The sequence below is a fragment of the Filicampus tigris genome, chromosome 10 (genome assembly GCF_054856515.1).
Source record: "Filicampus tigris isolate MCC_2025a chromosome 10, RoL_Ftig_1.0, whole genome shotgun sequence".
NCBI lineage: Eukaryota > Metazoa > Chordata > Actinopteri > Syngnathiformes > Syngnathidae > Filicampus > Filicampus tigris.
The window spans coordinates 12,270,533-12,291,223 of NC_141226.1; the positions used below are offsets into that span (position 1 = coordinate 12,270,533).

Genomic DNA, 20,691 nt, shown 5'->3' on the forward strand with positions numbered 1-20,691 from the left:
CTCAGTGAGCATGGGGGGGACAAACGTTTGTTCTCAAGGGGTCCACAATTGTTTTTTAAAACTGGACAGTTGGGGCCAGGTCATTGGTTGAGAGAAAAGTTCAACTGTGAATGTAATGTAAGACGTTAAAAAAAAAATTGAGAATAGTCATTCATTCATTATCCATACCGCTTATCCTCACAAGGGTCGCGGGCGTGCTGGAGCCTATCCCAGCTGTCTTCGGGCAGTAGGCGGGGGACACCCGGAATTGGTTGCCAGCCAATCGCAGGGCACACAGAGACAAACATCCGCACTCACAATCACACCTAGGGGCAATTTAGAGAGTCCAATCAACTTACCATGCATGTTTTTGGAATGTGGGAGGAAACCGGACTACCCGGAGGAAACCCACGCAGGCATGGGGAGAACATGCAAACTCCACACAGGGAGGAGGCCGGAGCCGGGATCGAACCCACGACCTCTGAACTGTGAGGCGGACGTGCTAACCAGTCGACTACCGTGCCGCCCAAATGAGAGAATATTGAATAATTTATTTTATTTTTAAAAATGTATGCTTAATGTAACCGAATTGTTTAATTGATTATAAAAAAAATGTTCACTCATTTTTATTTAAAATTAAAAATGTATTTTATTTAAAACAATCTGCATGGAAATTTGTTTATTTTAATAAAATAATTCATTTTTTAAAATTATATAAAAACAAAGTTTTTCATTATCATGTTATTTATTATTTATTTATAATCACAAAATAAAAAAATCAGGAACTGAAAAATAAATTATACACCTAAATATATAATTTTTAATTTTATTAATAAATTGTATTCCTTTTTAATTTTATTATATGTGTATTGCCCTGGGCGGCACGGTGGTCGACTGGTTAGCACGTCCGCCTCACAGTTCAGAGGTCGTGGCTTCGATCGCGGCTCCGGCCTCCCTGTGTGGAGTTTGCATGTTCTCCCCGTGCCTGCGTGGGTTTTCCCCGGGTACTCCGGTTTCCTCCCACATTCCAAAAACATGCATGGTAAGTTGGTTGGATTCTCTAGGTGTGATTGTGAGTGCGGATGTTTGTCTCTGTGTGCCCTGCGATTGGCTGGCAACCAATTCAGGGTGTCCCCTATTGCCCGAAGACAGCTGGGATAGGCTCCAGCACGCCCCGCGACCCTTGTGAGGATAAGCGGTATCGATAATGGATGGATGGATGGTGTATTGCCCTGCGATCCCGCCCTCTCTCCCAAAGTCGCCGTGACCCCATTGAGGACAAAAAGGGTGTATGGCCGGATTTATGAATGTTTTGGATCCTGTCCTGGGATTTGGTCTGATGATGGATGTGTTGAGCTGCAGATCCTCAAAGAGAACATTCCAGAACTCTGACTGCTGTCTTGCAGTTTAAATTGAGCGTTCACATCGATTATTGCATTTTCATCATTTCATATTCATATAATTGGTGTACAACTCACACTTACACCACTCGTAGCGCAACGCCACACTCATTGAGTCCGGATGAAGCTATACGGTCGCCATGTGTCAGCAATCAACATTTTTGCCTACTTCAGTGTGTAAAATAATGCTAAAATATGATTAGCACACTTTTGTCTAATCCCGGGTACACATATTACACTAAGTGCAAAATTATATTAAGATAACAAATACATTTGATACATTTACGAATTCCAAGAATACCTTCAGAATGCCAGTAGGTGACACTATAACACCACCTTCTGCCCAGTGGTTCTTAATTTTATTATAATTACAATTATGATAATAGTAACAACAACATTTTTAGCATAATCATGATAACAGCAATGTAATAACAGTAACTATAATTCATAATAATCATGTTAATAATAATATATAAGATCTAACAGTAACAACAGTAGTAGTATTAGTTTTAAAAAATGCTGAATGAATGTTTATGAATATGAGACGTCGACTTTGAAATGTGCTTAGTGATGAGTTGGAGTGTCTTAAGTATTTACTGACTGAGTGTCTGTTGTAATCCAATAAATTCCAGTCCGTGTTTCCCCGGGAACCCTTCTGCCTCCCTTGGCAGCGTTTGTTTACTGCCTGGGAGAAGAAGAAGGAAAAAAAAGAGACAGCCAACACACACACACACACAGCTTGGGAGACAAACCATCTACCTCTCTCTGTCCGTGCAATAACAACGAAGGGGGTTTGAAAAGCTCCACAACAGAAGGGAACAAGTGCGACTTCGCTCCAGTTGTGGCGTGTCTGCCATTTTACACGAGCAGCGCGAGTCGCGACTGGATGGTGTGACGTTCACGTGAAAAGCAAACAAACGTGGAGCTCACTTGCTGTGGCGTGGAGCTGCAGAAAATCTCGGAAATCTCAGCGCTGGTGATTGTCTCGGAGTTCGGAGTAGAAACGACGACAACTTTTTGCCATGCTCTGGCCCACACTTGATGCGCATTCGGGGGACGAGTTGATATTTTCCCAAACTCACGCGAATGTAACGCCACGCGTGCCACCAGCGACCTGGACTCACTGCGGCTAAACGGCACGGAATGACACAAAATGCATGTTTCCCATGTAAATAGTTCACGTTTATGTGGACGTAACGGCCCATTTTTGTAGGTGAAGTGTGGCGTTGAGTTTCTGCCACGCAAACTTTGACGTGTGTGGCCTGGCTGGCTGGCTGGGCTTGACTACTTTTGACAGCTAGCTCGTTAGCTCCAGGTGGCTAACGTTAGCTACCAGGTAAAGTAGTATTTAGGCTCACTCGGTCGGGAAAGTTGAAGCCACAGACCCGCGGAGGAGCCAGACGTAGCTGGTTGGCTTAGCTTTCGCTTTAGCCACAGTAGCTTGAGTGAACACGTTGGACTCGTTTCTCCGCCCATCTTCCGGGATGTCGTTGATTCATTTTTGTTTACTTGCTGGCTCACGGCGCAAAAGCAAAACAATTTCCTGAAGAAGAATTACAGCACCTAACAACCCCCCCCCCACACACACACACACGCCCTCCTTGTGCCCCCCTCCCTCACCACAAGAAGGATTTACTCGAGGAGTTTTTGGACGGCTCGCAGCAGACTGGCGGATGGTGTTCGAACCCGAGTCAGTTATGTGGCTCCGGACTTTGGCTCTTGTTTTGGCCGCAGCTTGCTTCGTAACCACCACCGCAGAGAGTAAGTAAGCTTTTCATTTCTATAGCAGACCGCCTCCCCCCATTATATAATTCATTTGAAAGTAAACATAAGATTCCTGGGGTGCGCAACGTATGGCCCGAGGGCTCACATTCACTCACTTTTAAACAACTGAGCCTTTACATAATCAACAGTCGGGAATCATTGTTGAATTCAATTAGGGTTTTTTTTTGTTTGTCTTTTCATTTCGGGCCCAAAATTGATTACGTAGAACATATGCATTCATTTTGTAAAAATCCATTTACCTTATTGAATAATGGGTTAATTCATTGGTTTTCAAACTTTTTACACCAAATACAAACATAAGAAAACAACTTGCGCTCCAAGTACCACCATAATGCCCAACATTTCAACATTTAAATAAAGTAGCATAGTAGGACCAAGATTTCATTAAAAAATTGAGATTTCATGTTTTTATAAGTCACTGTGACGTTATACACAGTTTGAACATTAACACTGCACTTGGACAGAGGAAAATAAATCAAACTAAACATAAAATTGAAATAATGATTCTATTAACTAAGAATGTTTCGATCAGGTTTTATAACACCGATACCGATCATGCATGAGTGAGATTGGCCGAGACCGATTCCGATCACATGAAATATTTGTATATTTTTCCATTTATTTATGGTGACTGCTGCAATATTATCTGGAAAAAAAACAGCCATATTATTGCTATAATTTTGACAAAAATCTATATATATTTTCAAAAGCATGAAGAAATACAAAACCGTTGCTGGCACAATACAACAATTATTCAGTCACAAAGATAACTGAAAAAGCTTTTCGTAACACAGTTTTTAACAGTTCAAAATAATCAGCAGTCTCAAAAGACATGATTATGCAAAAAGTCAAATAAATAACATGCCACCTAAACATTGCATGGTTCTGAATATAATCAAAGTATAAAAAATAGTCACATGCAGGCTTCACTTGAATAAACAATGAGTTCCTAAATTGAAAGGACTCAGGAACTTTGTCTTGTGCATAGACAAACTATCTCGTGCATTTGTCAACGAGAAAAAAGTCACTGTTAATCTTTTAATCTCCCTGTGGCAATAATGCCACACTTATACTGCGCTGTGTCCGCATTGACTTGCGGTGAGCCTCGTAAACTCACCATAGTCTCCCAATTGCTTGTTCTTCAAATGTCGGATTAAGTTGGTTGTGTTGGAATTTTTGGCCATGCTCCCCACGCGAGGTACATGTTCATGGCATATACAGTATTACAAGACGCAAACTCCACACACACAGCAGACAATGCTATGTTCACACCAACTGCGGTGGTCGGGAAATTCGATCAAAGCCTTTTATTGCCGATCAAAACATCCGATCACCCGCAGCTCATGCTTGGCATCCCTCCCGTCTGCTCGCAGCGGAGGCGCGGCGGCGTTAGGGAGTCAATCTAGCTCGCACGGTTGCGTGCAGGGTGGCGCGAGTGATGTTTTTGGACGGAGGGACGTCGTTGCGTATTAAACAAATCAACTTTTTTGCCATTTCTTCTCGCGCCAGCCAAGCATGAGCTCCGGGTGATCGGATGTTTTGATCGTCAATAAAAGGCTTTGATCGAATATTCCGATCACGTAATATTTCACGAAAATCGGCGATCGGAGCATCCCTACTATTAACACGCATTGTGTATAAAAGTTACATTTAAAAAATCGAAATCAAAGAGCAAAAACAGGACCTAAATATTAAAGGCAAATGTATTGTACTATAAAGTTAAATACAACTGAACTGTATAGACAGTGATTATTTTGCGGACCTTGAGAGATAGCCCATGTATCACTCATGGCACTTGTTCCACACTTTGAGAATCACTAGGTTTATTGATTTAATGTCAAGCTGGCAATTTACTGAGCGCCAAATGCTTGCGAACATAGAGAATTGAGTTTTTTTGTCAGTTTTTCACGAGAAAACTGTTTGCGACGAGTCAAAACTGTCTGCGATCACCTCTGCAACCTATTACGAACCCTGATGAAAACCCCAAATTTGCAACGTTCGCAGACGGCCAGCTGTACTTAAATGGTGACAACACAATGAAGGGACGTGGCAGCTACAAAATACCCAAAGGAGAACAGCAACCCAATCACAGAAAGGTTTATTTACATATTGAATATTCATGAAAACTCAGACGGTTTCATGTGGGAGGCAATTTCGACCAAAACGAATACCTTGAGAAAGGGTATACTTGGGCATTTCCAAAACAAATTATCTTGCAAACTAGATAAAAGGACACTAAAGATTTAAATAAAAAAAATCAATTGCTACCTATGTCCTATAGCTGTACTGGAGTATGGAGTTTACAAAAAACAACAACAACAAATGTTAAAGATAAGAGAATGTCATGTGAAGCGCAATTTGAACATTTAATTTAGTAATTCTTCACATATCACTAGTGGTTCTCGTGCCACACTTTGAAAATCATTGGGTTATTTGATTTATTATAAATAACTAGTAAAGTACAATCATCAATCATACAAACTTTCCTGTATTTATTAACTGATTACTGAATTATAAATACTGACCTAAACTTGGGAATGAATCACCATGTATTAAAATGGACTGTGATGGATAATTCTGGTATTTAGTCATTTTTTTAGTCATCAATTTGAATTTATTTATGTAATTAACCCTTTCATGCAAAGTGGTCACTACAGTGGACAGCTATTTAAAAGTTACTTTCGACTATATTAATTAAACAAAAAATATATATTTATATTTTACATCATAACATTAAATCATAATTAATGCATGAAAAGGGTTAAAAATATTTTTAAAAATTTAGATTAATTAATATAGGCGAAAGCAACTTTTAAACAGCTGTCCACTGAGGTGACCACTATGCATGAAAGGGTTAAATAATCCTTTAATTGATTTATTAAATATTTTTAAAAACGAGCAAAGTAAACAATTTGATGCATGTTTATCATTAGTAAATTGGTTAAATTATTGTAATTTAATTATAAAAACTGACAAAAATGAGAATGAATATTTTTTTCACAGCAGCTATTCTACATCCTACTAAATAATAGTTTAATTGCTTTTTTTGTGAATATTACAAGACAAATATTAGTATAATACACAAGTTGACATGCACTTAAAATGTTTGCATTTATTATACTAAATAGTTGGTCAATGAATTATAATTGAATTAATTTTAAGTACTGACATATAAATGAGAATAAATAACTTTCTTAGAATTCAACTCGTTAATATCATTAAGTATTTTATTATTAATAAATAAACTATTTCCCATATACATTCAGCCATTTTTAACATTTTATTTTGTTCAATAACTGGTTAATTAGTTAAATTATACAGACATAAAACAATGACAATTTATTTTTTAGATATTTTACACACATTACACATTTTTTAGATATTTTACACACAGATACATAAAAAAAAAAAAAAAAAACTAGCGTATGACCTGGTGTATCTGTTTGTTTAAAGATGAAAAGTTTGCTTGTTTAAGGAAATGCTGGAGTGGGGAAAGTAACGCATGTGGGACCACAATAGCATTTCATCGAGTACAATGCTAGGTTTTTGTTGTATAAAAAATGAGACCTATTTATAAACCCTTTAAAAACAATTCGACCATTAATGTAACCTACAACTTGTACAACCCAATTGAAAACAAAAGAAGTCTTTTCGAGAAGGGAAGTAAAAATCAACAACAAAGATAACGTGCACACCACCCTATAATTGCGGATGTGGTTGTGTTAAAAATTAATCCTTCACATTCAGACTCATCTTAACTGGGAGTTGGTACACAGCTTCCACTGTTTAAAGTGCAATTCATTAACCCCAAATCGAGTTCAGATGTTTTAGTGGGCTTTTCTGGACATTTTTGTGATTGCATCTTACAACACAAACTGCTTTCATAGCATCACAGGGACCGCGTTGTTCAAAAGTATGAATCGGGCGAAGTGTACAAAAGAATTTTCGAGGCATTCGAACACAGTCAAGACAGTCATCATCAAGAGAAGAAAACATGGCACGACAGTGACATTAGCAACGGGATGCCTCTCCAGAATCAATGAAAAGATCACAAGAAAACTGGTCAGGTGAGCCGCCAACAGGCCGGCAACCACATTGAAGAGCTGCAGGAATTTTGCACACGTGACAATAATCGCTCGTCTTGTTCATATGTCATAATAAAAAAACAAAGTTTAAATTTGAGGTTGTGCATATTTATGCAACTAGGTTATTTACTCCTTGAAAGTTTGTCTTCAGTTTTTTTTTTTAATTGAGTTGCACAGGTTGTAGGTCACATGAAAAATTGGAAACCATTTTGAAATAGTTTGTCTTGGTCTCATTATTTTACATCACAAAAACCTGGCATTTGAGCAGGGGTGTGTAGACTTTTTATACGCGCTGTATTTAGACATGTACGGTTTGCAGTAATTCAAAAGGAAAAGAAAGAAATGCAGTCATATTGATGAAAGTCAATGCTCCAGTGAGAGACAGCAGTGCACTGCTCGAACAGTATTGCCAATAGACGTTTGACTACAAGCGCTGTTGTTTTGGCCACGACGACATATTGGCGATGTTGTAAGTCACGGGCGCCTCTTGCACGTAAAAAGGCACAAAGGTCGGCCACTTATCGTCTGTTTGTGTCCGTAAACAAATTGTTGTCGCCATCGCCCCTCCCGGCTGGCTAAGAAGTCTGAGAATGCCAGAGGATAATCTGCTCTTGCTTACTGGCCAATTTAAACATTTTGTTTTGTGTTTCTAGCTCTCTTGGTTAAGGAACGTGACATTATAAGCTCCTGATAACATTTTTGCGTTTGTTCTTTTTAAATGAACCAATGTAGTTTTCCACCTTGGACGTAATGCAGTAGTTCCCAACTTTGGGAAAGTATCCAACTTCACATAATTGGTCACCAAATTATTACCGGTGTTTAATTCAAATAATGCGTCTTTGTTTATCTATCTGTGCCAGTGACGTATAGTGACAAACAGAAAAATGAAATGCCCGCCCACCGGATTGACAATTAACCTCTTGTCATCGATACAACTGAATAAGTCATATACTGTATCCCAAGCACTTAAATATAAATTGAAACAAATGTCATTTACCATTAAAAATGAATGTCTTGCAGTTTCGATGTAAATGCACCCAAAACGCAAGGATGCCGGCATCTGTTGCCGCTCTGCTACATGTAAAAATACCAATTGCAGTTTTCCTATTAGCCATTTTATTGCGTTTTAGACTCAGTGACACATCAAAAAAATTTTTTAAATACATGCCACTGACGTTCAAAAGAGTGACCCAAACAATTTCATGTTTTCCATGAAAACACACCATCGTATAAATGGGCTGTCATTACAAAGTTTGGAATGTATATAATTTATGAAGAATATAAACAAATTTGTCAGAGTAGACTGTATTTTCTTCCATGCCCCAATTAAATTCAATTTACATAATTTTTTTTTTTTTTTTAACCAGGAAAAAAAAATCCCATTGAGATCCGCAGATCTCTTTCTTTAGGGAGTCCTGGCCAAGAGGCAATACCACAACCCAAGATTTCCAATACAGATTTAAAATAAAACACAAACAGTAAGAACAACAAAAGTCAAAAGAGACATTCAGAAACAGCAGCAGATGGATGAATCCAATTCCAGGTCCTTCAGAATGGAGTCAAATTGAGATAAAGTTACAAGATTTGACAGATTTGATTTTTTTACTGTGCTTTGTAAAAAGTTCCAGTCTGTAGGTGGACGATACTGAAAAGCCCCAATACGTGCACGTCTTGAGAGGTTTACCACCCTACTATGTCGACAACCCCACAAAGAGCCTTGCGTTCCCGTCTGACCTCTACTGAAATCCTGTCCCGCTGCTGTTTACTGTCAATTCAGACGGTGGCCAATGCTAGCTCCTTGCGCGATCATAGAGCAGAGTGTTTGAGCAGCATCTTTGGGCATTACAAAAAGAGCACAAAAATAGAATAGGATAGGCGCCAATAGTAAGGTTGGACAGAAACATTTGCCTTCTTGCAAATGGTGTCTTGTGAATCGGGAGAACCCCCTCTCCAGTGTGGTCGGATGGGTGATGCTAAATTGTGAAAGTTGTGAAATTTTGTCATTGGGTATGAGGGGAGCTTCGGGTCAAAGTTTGACAATTCACTACCAAATGCAAAGTTCTCACAACCTGGCTGCGCTATCTCTTATTGGCTGGCGCTTTTTTTGTTTGATATAAAAAAGGCAATTTATCCACAACGTAAATTGGCTGTCAGTGAAATGTGGCCAGTCCTGTTGGGCACCTCTGTAAATGCCAGCTGCAGTACAAGCATGTTTTTAAATTAACACCTTGTTGACAGACTCATCAAAACCTAACATTATTTTCCTTGCACAATTCTCAAAGCCAGACAGTGTAATTTGCAGTTATGCAGTGTGACTTTTGCAAGCATTTCTTTGTTGCTAGTTGACAAAGAACACATTCAGCAATCATTGTATTAGCTAATACTTCAGAAGCATGGTGTTGAATGACTAAAGATTTGTCGTAGTCTAGTATTATTTTTTACATTTTACTACAAATGAAGCGTTCGTCATTTGTCATCGGTCTGCAGCGTGGGTACCCTTCCGTCGTCCGTCATTCGCCTTTTCTTTCCTGGCCGGAACAAATAGTACCCGTCTATAGCAGGCTTCAACTTTCGCTAGCACCAGCCTTCCTACAGACGATTGACGGATTAAATAAACGAGCTTCCGACTATCCGTCTATTTTGAAAATTTTCCCAGATAGACGGACCGGTCGGTGACATAGACGGAATGTCCAGCTCTGATTATATGATGAAAGTAACAGTGACGTCTCCGATATTTTTTTTAGCACATATAAGGTTTAGCCAACCTTTATTGTGCCATGGACCGGTTTCACTTTAAGAGGAGTTGACATGATATTGTTTGTCCCTTGCTTGAAAATGAATCTTCACCCAACCTAGCCCAAGTCATGGGCGAAGAAACTCAATGTGGTGGTGACAATATATAAATTAGACCATATTTGATATGACAAACGGGCAAAAATTTGAAGGGCTCACTCAGAGACAGATTTTAAAGATTTGCTTGGTTGATCAATTTCACACTAGGTAGGCGGGCAGGCCGAAGAGAACGACTAAATCTGCACCAAAAAGTAATGGCTTCTTGTTCCGTTACCCTTCATAAAATTGTTTTGTAACTTGCCATAGTTTTGAAGCTACGCTGCTAGATTACTTGCTTACAAACACAGGTATCTTTTGGCGAATGAGCTAATGTTGGTGTTCATTGATGTGGATGAATTGACCGATTATAGTGTTGGTCAACCATGTATATTGTGTAACCGCACAATGTCCTGTCCGTTGTCTGAAGTCTCAGGTCGCTTTTCAATGGCTAATGGTTTCATCACGTATTTACCCCATCCCAATGCGAGCAATGACATAAAACCGATTCAAGCGGGAATTTCTGCAACATAAATCAAAAGGGAGTTGCGCAATCCCGCCGCACTCTCTCGGCGCTGGTGAGTGAAGGAGCGCCTCACGCTGAACCCCCGTCATAAGCCCGCCTGACCAGTGACTGAGTGCCCTCTTAAGTACTTGTGGATAACGGAAGCTTTTATTCAACAGCACTGAGAATTTAATGCATTTTTGAAAAATATAGCATAGCTCCAAAGTTGACCCCCTCTGAGAGTTCCACTTTGTGGGCTGTAAACACAGTCTTTCAATGATGTTTCGTGACGCCTTAAGGCTTAATTTTCCAAAAATGAACATGCAAGTGGCAGCAGGTACCTAGCACAAGAAGCTAAAGTAGTGGTCTACATTGTACTGTAAATGAGTTTACAATACTTTTAAAAAGATTCAAATGCACCACAGCAGTCACACAAGCTAAACATTAAAGTTCTTGGCTCTGCCTGAGAGTCTCTTCAAGCCAACAACACTGGGGGAAAAAACAGGAAGTCGAAACCAACCAACGTAAACCAGTAGCAGTAAAGTATATGAAACTGCTTTGTTCACCAAAAGTGTTGTCAATATCTGCTTTGACTGAGAGTATTAGCCAATGGAAGAACAGGAAGTAGAAACCCACAAGAATAAAACCAGTAGCAGCGCTGACTGATGGACTCAAATTAGGGCTCTGCTATGAACCAAGTTTATCGATTATTCGAGTTTATTGCTCGGAATGGTTTTTTTTGTTGTTGTTGTCGGATGGATGAATAGATTTCCCCCCCCCCTGCTGCAGCTTTCTTAGTTCAAAGTGCATCCTCGCTGACATTCACTATGTACACAGGCTGGGAACAATATGGAGGTTGTTGTTTTTTTTTAAACAAATACGCAGGCAGTGTTGCTACCTTAGCAAGTTTACAGAACTGTTAAAAAAATTTAAAGTGACCAGCATCTTTGAGTCCTGCTAAGAAACAAATAACAGGGTCAAGATCATTTTCACATTGTTTTCCATATGTCAGATGAAATATAAATCGCAGGTAATTATGAAGTCAGTCATGCTGAACATTCCCAAAGACATGGTGCATATTTTGTTATTTTAATTACAGGTTGCAAAAGCAGAGATTTATCCATATGCTTTTGACTCCAGGTGTGTGTTTTTTTTGCAATTTATGACAATTTATTTGCGATAAGAAAAGGGGGTAGCAGTAATTCATTTTTGTGGGGAAAAAAATGGCTGCTTTATTTTAAGGCCACATTGCCCAGGCCTAACTCTGATGTATGACAATGGTCACTCACTGATGATCCTTATTAAAGTTTGTCATTAGGAACCAGGAAGTAGAAAGGTACCCAAGTAGCCAACTAGTGAAGGAAAGCATTGGCTGCAGTTCTTTTCAAGCTGGCTGAAGATAATTGTAAGAATCTCACTGACTTGTATGGAAAGCAAAGAGAACTGTGAAACCTCGAAAGGGGAAGTGTCGCAATCACTCTACTATTTGTGTTCCCGCGTTTTCGAGGGGCCTCTTAGGGGGCCCCCCCGCCCCCATACCCAACACCAGCCTAACAACGTGCTACCCCACCAGCCATCCACCTTCCCTGGTGGGATGGGACTAGCTCGCTTGCAGCCATAAATAAAGAAATGTCGAGTTGTGCGTGAACATGTGCGACACCGACGTGTTCCTACTTGAGTGCGTTTAAATTTAGCTTCGTCTTGTGACCTGCTTTGCTTTGTACTTTTGGCCTGTGCTAATGGCTCATTGATGATTCTGTGCAGCACCGCCAAGAGCTTTCTTTCAACCTGGCCTTGGTGTAAGGAGTTCTCGGCCCGTCGCCATGGCAGCCTATTGTGAGCTCGCCTCTGTAGTGCAAGGGAATCTCCTAAAAGTGGAAAAATTAGTGCTGTCACTTACTAATCGTTTTAAATAAATGGTCCTATCGATTATTCTATCGACTACTCTGATTTACTTCAGGTTTACTTAAATAGCAGAGCTGGGCAGTCCGTCTCTGGGCCGGACCGGTTGGACCCTCTGGATGCCCATTTTTGGGGGCTGACAAATTTTTAAAAAGGGCTGGACCAAGCATGGTCGGAAGTGGATTTTAGTCTGGCCCACTAATCAGCACTCATGCGTGTGACGTGCTCGCGAGGTGCCCAAATCTCATCTCAGCCTACTCGGTGTAAGGCTTCTTTTTAGGCTTCTTTCTACTCCCGCAACGGCGAGAGCGACAACTGCCGCATTGATTCACATGACCGTTCACATGACGGACACATTGTGCTGTTGGTGACTGGTCTGCAACACATGCCACGCACAAATCAGGATTTGTTGCTGCTCTGATCGGTCCATTATGTCACGTGTTGCGATGACGTACAGTTTCCCACACGGAGGAGAGAATGCACAACGCAGCTCGTTGCTGCTGCAAAGCAAACTAGTTTGGCAGTGTGCTGCAGGACTGACTAAATCAGAGAATAATTAGTGCTCAGAGGTTGAAATCAGAAGATTTGAACTCTAGACGATTACTTGATTATTAAGGAATTTGTTGATTGATTTTTATAATCTATTAGTTTTCAATTATTTATTATTATTATTATTTTACCCGTAGTATATAATAAGGGGTGTCAAACTCATTTTTGTAGCGGACAACATTTTAGTTAGTTTCCCACGGAAGGCTGTTATAACTGTGAAGCCTTAAAAATTAAATCACATACATTCTTATTACATTCAGTACAAAACAAATTGATAGATAATTATGAAATCACAAGTCAAGGATGATAGTTTGTTCAACTATTGTTCAAGTTACTGTAATAAAACAAGAAAATGTAATATCTCAAATCTATTATTTATTACATATGGCAATTTGACGTTTTGGTACAGAGTTTAGCAAGCCTCATGCAAGTTGACATGCTTGTTTTGCTTTTGCGAGCCACATAAAATGATGTGGCAATCCTGATCTGGCCCCCGAGCCTTGAGTTTAACACCTGTCTTATTTTATGTATATATTTTGGGATGAAAAGTTGTAATTCATCAGTTTTGTGGAGCAACCCATTTGGAGTGTAAAGTCGTATTTTGTTTAAAAAAAAAAAGGCGATTTATAATAAAGTCATGTTTTTAATACCAAAGTCTTAAATTTATGAGTATAAAGTTGTCATGTTTCAGAGGTGAACAAAACGTTTTAATATACTTTATTTTTTTGCAAGAAAACGCTGACTAATATTCGCTCATGGAATAAGAATTAAATGGAATAATTCATCAGCGTATGAGCATCGCCATTTTGTGAGAAATGTCATTAGTTGGAGTGAAATGGCCGAAGTGACCTCCCGATGACGTCATCGTCTTACATTTGAGTAAGTGGTCCTTCAAGTTTGTAAAAATGAAACAAAAGCAAAACACACACACACACACACACAAGCAAGTCTTGATTGTGAGAATGAATGAATGAATGAATTGTAGCAACTGTATCAGCATCAAATGTAATGTGCAGATTCATTTTCTCCTATTGCACTGCCTTTGAAAAGTAGTTCGCCGACTGTCGGGACTTGGGAGCCTACCAGACACTCACGGTTCAACGGGGTCTGCCGAGTGGCCGCAATTGCCTTCTGAGCTGTTTGGGAAAATGGCCAAAGCAGCTAGCTGTTAGCCTCTAGCCGCTAACGCCGGCAAGTGATGAGGACAGCTGTTGCGAGTCAGCGTGTCAGCCATTCACTGGCTAGATAAGTGGATCTAACCGATGTGTAGCCTGTTGTTGAATATTTTCTAACTCTGCCTGGGTTTGGCAGTAAATAAGTCAGGCAGGAAGGGCTGATAGACGTCACAATCTTGTGACTTCGCACATGTTATGACGTTCATATAGCGGCCTGTCCGGCCCCTATAAGCGACTAATTGCAGTAGGTTTTTAACATATTTATATTAACAGAATCAGATTAAGAAGATATTGCATTTTTGGTGAGGAAAAATATTTCATTTTAGCAATCATCTCAGAGGATCAACTCAACAGGATTGTTTTTCTTTTTCATTAGCTGTAACTATTTTTTGGTGATGCCACCACCACTGACAGGGAAAGAAGAAAATGTGTGATGATAATCGTATTTCGGGGAATTGACTCGGGAAGCGATAAATTCAGTCTTTAATGATATGACGGTATCGCATTGTGTCATCAACAGGTGACTGGTTTTGTTCTTTATTTTACTTTTCTTGTGCAATCGGTTAATCTTTCACACTTGTATGACAGTTAAAATGTATTTGTTGCCCACATTAAGAGTTGTCTGTTTGTTTCGCTCAAGGCGAGTCACGTTGTCACAACCTGCAATGCAGCTATTTTGTGCCTTTGGCGCGTGTCCTTTTAGATTTACGAGCCATGGCAAAAGTTGTGACTAAATGTTCGCACATGGACGAGCTCAGTCTTTCTCCAAAATTCCCCACTCGCGCATTGGGGCCGCGGTGTTCCCGTTACCAGCGAGCTTAGCTATCAATGGCTTAGATTGGCCATTGCTAAAAATACTATCCCAGCTCAAAGTGAACACTGATAGGAGCGACGATTCCTACTCACTCGCCTTCTGCGCGGGGTCACTCGGTGCGTGTTTTACGAGCAGCTGCGTCCCCTCCTATTGTACGCTTCTCCATTCACTCCTTTGGTGTGCAGCAGAAAGCTGAGCTCTTTGTGGCTCCTAAGTCTTGTTGCGCTCAGTTTGCTGCTTTCAAAATGTTTTTTCCACCCTTCTAGTTGTCTCAATTTCAAGTCATAAAGTATTTGCTTCTGAGCCAGTTATTAGTGGATGCATTTGGAGTAAAAAGGTTTTCACGTCCTTGGTAAGAAGGAGGGTAATCTTATTTTGAATCACAAAAATATTTTACTTTTATGACATCTGTAAATTTGTCAGTAACTGCGGCTGTTCTTTAAGAATACTCATTTTTTTGTAGAAAAAGACAACTTTACGAGGATTAAGAAGAAAATGTGTAATTTTTGATAACGGGTGGATTTTGCTGCTTAACTCATATTCCTCAAATGCAATTTAATCAAAATGCCGTGTTTCAACTAGTGTGCCTGCATAGAACATATTCTTGAAACAAATATGTTTGGGTTGACTTCCGCTTTAAATGCACATTGCCACCCAATAGTTGAACATTATTTAGGGGGATTACAATGAATTAGCTAATTGAGCTTGCTTATTTTGCTTCACGAAAAAATTTACTTCTTTCATTAGATGATAAAAATGTTAAATATCGCAATAATATCAATATCGCTGCAACCATATTGCATGTTTTCCCAATATCGTGCAGCCCTAGTACGTTGTGCCCTCGAGTACTCAAATGTTAGCATTTTTTTTTCTTGAAATATGCAACATTTTCCTTTGAGAAATTCTGACTTTTATTTCCGTGACTTGACTTATTTGACTTGACAACGTCTTTGCGGTAATACAAACGATATAGCCCTTCCTTTCCTTTTGTGTTCTTTTTAAAAGTAAAGCGTTGAATGATTTACACCGGCGCAAATGCTCTTAAAAGCTCGTTGTTGTACAGCAACGTTTACTGTTATGCAAGAGAAGGTGTCAAATGAGGTCTGGACCATAAAAAGGTACACGCCTTTTGCCACCGTATGGCTGACTGGTTGACCCCGTGCACCGGCTCGCTGGTCGCTGCCTCGGTAAACAAATACACAGCCGCATGCCTGCACACTCGTGAACTATAAGGTGGAATGTCCCAAGTTGCACCTGCACAGCCAATAGCAGATGTAGCAGATGTAAATAAGTGGGATGGATCAGGCCTTATCCACTATTGGAAAAAGTGTGTTGTCAGATTGACCAGATGGTCGTAGCGCGTTTATTCTCGCCAGGCGATTAGCCTATGCTTGTGTCTGAGCATTACCTAAGCTCTTTATTGGCCCATTGGTGCCATCATCTGTAAGACTCCATTTTGTGTTCAGCTAGCTAGCCGCTCATTATGTGTTTTGTTAGAGCTTTCAGTAGGACACCATAGAGAGACAATTCTGATTCATTTGTCATACAGTTAAAAGAAACCAAAACACATTATGCTCACATTTGTGTTAATGCCCTTCGAGGTGTACAGTTACCACCTGTCACTGATGACAGCCGTGATCACGCCTCGGATTCAGAAGACAGGTCAGCCGTGATTGGTCGTTGTGAGCAGTTGTGATGTCATTTTCAGTCGACAGAAGACAAAATGGCCGCCCCCAGAGTTGGCTAAAAATGAGTGCATTTTGCTGCTTAACTTATATTCCACAAACGCAAAATTAATCAGAATGCCGTGTCTCAACTAGAGGGCCTGCTGGGAACATATTCTTGAAAACAATATGTTTGGGATGACTTCCGCTTTAAGTGAGTAATTGCGCCTCCTGTTGGTTAGCTTGTGCACGCGAACCTTCTTATTCCTATGTTATTCGTAGTTTTCATATGCAAAGAGCCTGGTAGCTTTCTAGCCGATACTGAAACCTGAATTAGACCAATTCATTTCTTCGGTATGTCTGCGCAGTACCATTATCTGGAACCCTCACCGCAGCAAATCTGCCACTCACACCAAATATGACTGACAGCTTAATTTCAGGTAAAAGATAAAACATCACAAATCATCCCTGGCCAGACCGAGAACCTCGCTCACATGGCAGCGCTCCACAGTTGACAGTGACTTAGCACCAGTAATGCAGTTGCTAAACAAACATGTCAACAAAGACAGTCTGCTCTTCATCACGGCCAGGGAAATAGCCGCATATTTTGCAGTGAAATATGCCCTCTAATTACCAAGAGCTCTATTATTCTCCCATATGTCTGACTCCTTCGACTCATTTTCAGAGCAAACATCTTGCCCAAGGCGTCGGTCACTTTCAGTAAACCACTGGTCAGCAATCAAGCCTGAATACTTTAATCCCCATTTAAAATCAAATTAGAAAAGCAGACCTGAGTGGAAAATAAGCCTGTCCCAAGGGGGAAAGATTATGTTCTATATTATACTGTATCAAACAAAAAAAACAAATGCAGTTGAAAACAATCATATTCAATAAGATTGCGCAAAAAGTTCATCACATTCCGTTAAGTTTTTTTTTTTTTATGATATTCAAATTCTATTTTTTTGTTGTCAAGACAGTGTTGACATTTTTCAAGATTCAAGTTGTATTTTTCATCAAAAGAAAAAGATTTGATGAAAATAGTTAAATGAGTTCATTTTATGAAAACGGGAAAAAAAAAGTAAAAGTATTTTTATTTATATTTTAAAATCTGTTTTCCACACCTCTGTGCTGCACTTATATTTTCATTCGTGTTAGTATATCAAATAAACTTAACATACTGCTAAAAGCATATCACTAGCCCTGGTGTTTGCTTGCCACAGGCTATGCTGCACAATTTTTTTTGTTTTTTTTAACTCACAGAAGAGCACGAGACAGTTAGGCTTGACCATAACGTTCCTTCATATTCTTAAACCTCTTGCCCTCTCTTTGCGTCTTTCCAGTCTGTCCGAGCAAGGACATCCGTAACAATGTGACCAACCTCAATTCGCTGGCCAACTGCACGGTGATCGAAGGTCACCTGAAGATCATCCTCATGTTCGGGACCAAGCCCGAGGACTTCCGGGGTCTGGTGTTCCCCAAGCTGACGGTGGTGACCGACTACCTGCTGCTGTTCCGCGTGTACGGCCTGGAGACCCTCAGCGACCTGTTCCCCAACTTGACGGTGATCCGCGGCAACAACCTGTTCTTCAACTACGCCCTGGTGGTCTTTGAGATGCTGCAGCTGCGCGAGCTGGGCCTGCACAGCCTGATGAACATCACACGGGGAGCCGTCCGAATCGAGAAGAACCCGGACCTCTGCTACCTGTCCACGCTGGACTGGTCCAAGATCCTGGACTCGGTGGAGGACAACTACATCATGGCCAACAAGAACGACAGGGAGTGTGGGGACGTGTGCCCCGGGGCGTCTGTTGGGAAGACCACCTGCCAGACCACCACCATCAACGGACACTTCAGTGAGCGCTGCTGGACGCAGAAGCACTGCCAGAGAAGTAAGTTTTTCTTAACCGTCGTTCAACTCAAACACTTTGAAATAAAACTACAGTAAAGTAACACGAAAGTAACACGGCGCACCCTTTGAAGACACTTGACAAGCGATTATTGAAGAGGTGAAAGGAAAAGCTTATGTGCTCATAGCCTTGATCAGGGGTCACCAACTCCGGTCCTCGAGGGCACCTGTCCTGCAGGTTTTCAATCTCCCCCTGCTGTCACACACCTGAATCAAATGATCAGGATCGTTATCAGGCTTCTCAAGAGCTTCCTGATGAGCTGATCATTTGAATCAGGTGTGTTAAAGCAGGGAGAGATTGAAAACCTGCAGGACAGGTGCCCTCGAGGACCGGAGTTGGTGACCCCTGGCCTTGATGCTTCAGCATCCTTTTGCTGTAGTACAGTACAGTAAGTATTATAACAATATTGATTAATTAAAAAATACAGGAGTTTTCTAGTGGCAGTGGCACAAGTCAAAATATGATGTACACTTGCACAGCCAAAGCAGTAATGCTCAAAATATTTCAAAACAAAATAAACTATATAAATACTCATTGTTAGACAAATGCAGTATTGGGAGAGTAAAAATAAGGACAAAAAAGCACATTTAAAAAAAAATGTAAATGAAAATACAAAATATTAAATAATACTACACTAAATTACACAAATGATGGAAAAAAAGTGAAAATAGTGGGGAAAAGGTATGAAATAGTAGGAAACTAAATAATAGAATACAAATACAAAAAATCAATTTGTATTAAAACAATAATATATGAGAAAAATATTTTATAAAAATTACAAACAAATAGTAAACTGAATATCAGGTGAAAAATCCAGCTGTATCGGATAAAAAATGCGTACAAATTTTCCCTGGCTTGAAAAGGTACCTTTTCATGGCATTTATTACAAGACGCAAACTCCACAGAGGAGACATGTTTGACTGTTTGTTATTGTCATGCGCCTCCGCGGGCTGGTCTGCGAAGCATGAGCCGCGGGTGATTGGATTTTTTCATCGGCAATAAAAGGCTTTGATCGAATACGCCGATCACTTTTCACGAAAATCGGCCGATCATTATCGGTGCCCGATGATGATCCCAACCATGACAAGAACAAAGCACCATAACAGCCTCCCGAGAGAAGGGAGCACAAACACAGGTGGAGAAACATGTCCAAGAGCTGTTAAGTGCAGGCCACTGTGTTGCGTAAGGGTCGCAAGCAAAGGTATCGAGACAGCACCCTCGTGCAAGATTCTTCGGAGAACTTGAACCGCTTGGCACTGCGAGGCGGCCAATACGCTTTTCGTCACATTGCGAGCCAAGCTTCTCTATCTCATCCGAGCACCTCCAAAAAGAAGAGCGCGAGAATCCACAAACCCGCTGAGACGAGCCATTGATGGGCTAACTGGCCAAGCGTGGTGTCACATTAAGATCCAGATTCGTACAGTGGAAGCTACACAGAAATAGAAAGTACTTGAACAAACTCCCGCACATGACACAACGCCAGCATTGCGACACAGCTAACTTTAGCCAAAGCTGCGATTCATTATCAATGATAGACGACGATGAATTATTTTGGTTTTGCACGTTGACCCTCGTTGACCCTCGCTTTTACAGTGTGTGGTCCAACCATGACGAAGCAACATGATACAGCACACTGGCTTTGTTTGTGATGTAGTTAACTAACCACAACCCCATCAAAGTGTGAAAACAAGTTGTTCAAAAGAAGACAATTTCGTTTGGAAAGGCAATCTGGCAACAACACAGCCGCATGCGGTTAAGTTAATTGAGCTCATCTATTACCAACAGCTCAATTGCTTGTCCCCGCCCCACCGCTTCAGATAGAAAGGCCAATGGTGAATAGTTTATTTGGCAGTAGTTGAGAGTAGTAGTTGTCTTTCGGCTTCTGCCATCTGGCATGTGCCAGCAAATGGAGTTAGAGGACACGAACCATAGAAGAAGACAGACGGAGAAGAAAGATGTGACGCCAGAGAAGTCAGACAGAAGTCTTTTTTTATTGTTCTGATCTAATATCTATTTTTGTTGTCAAATAATTGTTGTATTTTATTTAATATTTGTAGATTTTTCCTTGAATTGATGTTTCTATTTTATCAAATTATT

The 20,691-nt window shown here is 40.3% G+C and overlaps 1 protein-coding gene across 1 annotated transcript in view; it reads left to right on the forward strand.

The window, feature by feature from the left end:
* Positions 1-2,047: 2,047 nt before the first annotated feature.
* insra (insulin receptor a) overlaps positions 2,048-20,691 on the forward strand; it is a 65,390-nt gene continuing 46,746 nt past the window's right edge. The window contains exons 1-2 of the mRNA XM_086042353.1: positions 2,048-3,140; positions 18,028-18,576. Of these exons, the coding sequence (XP_085898479.1) occupies positions 3,053-3,140; positions 18,028-18,576 (637 nt within the window). The 5' untranslated portion in view covers positions 2,048-3,052. The remainder of the gene's footprint in view (positions 3,141-18,027; positions 18,577-20,691) is intronic.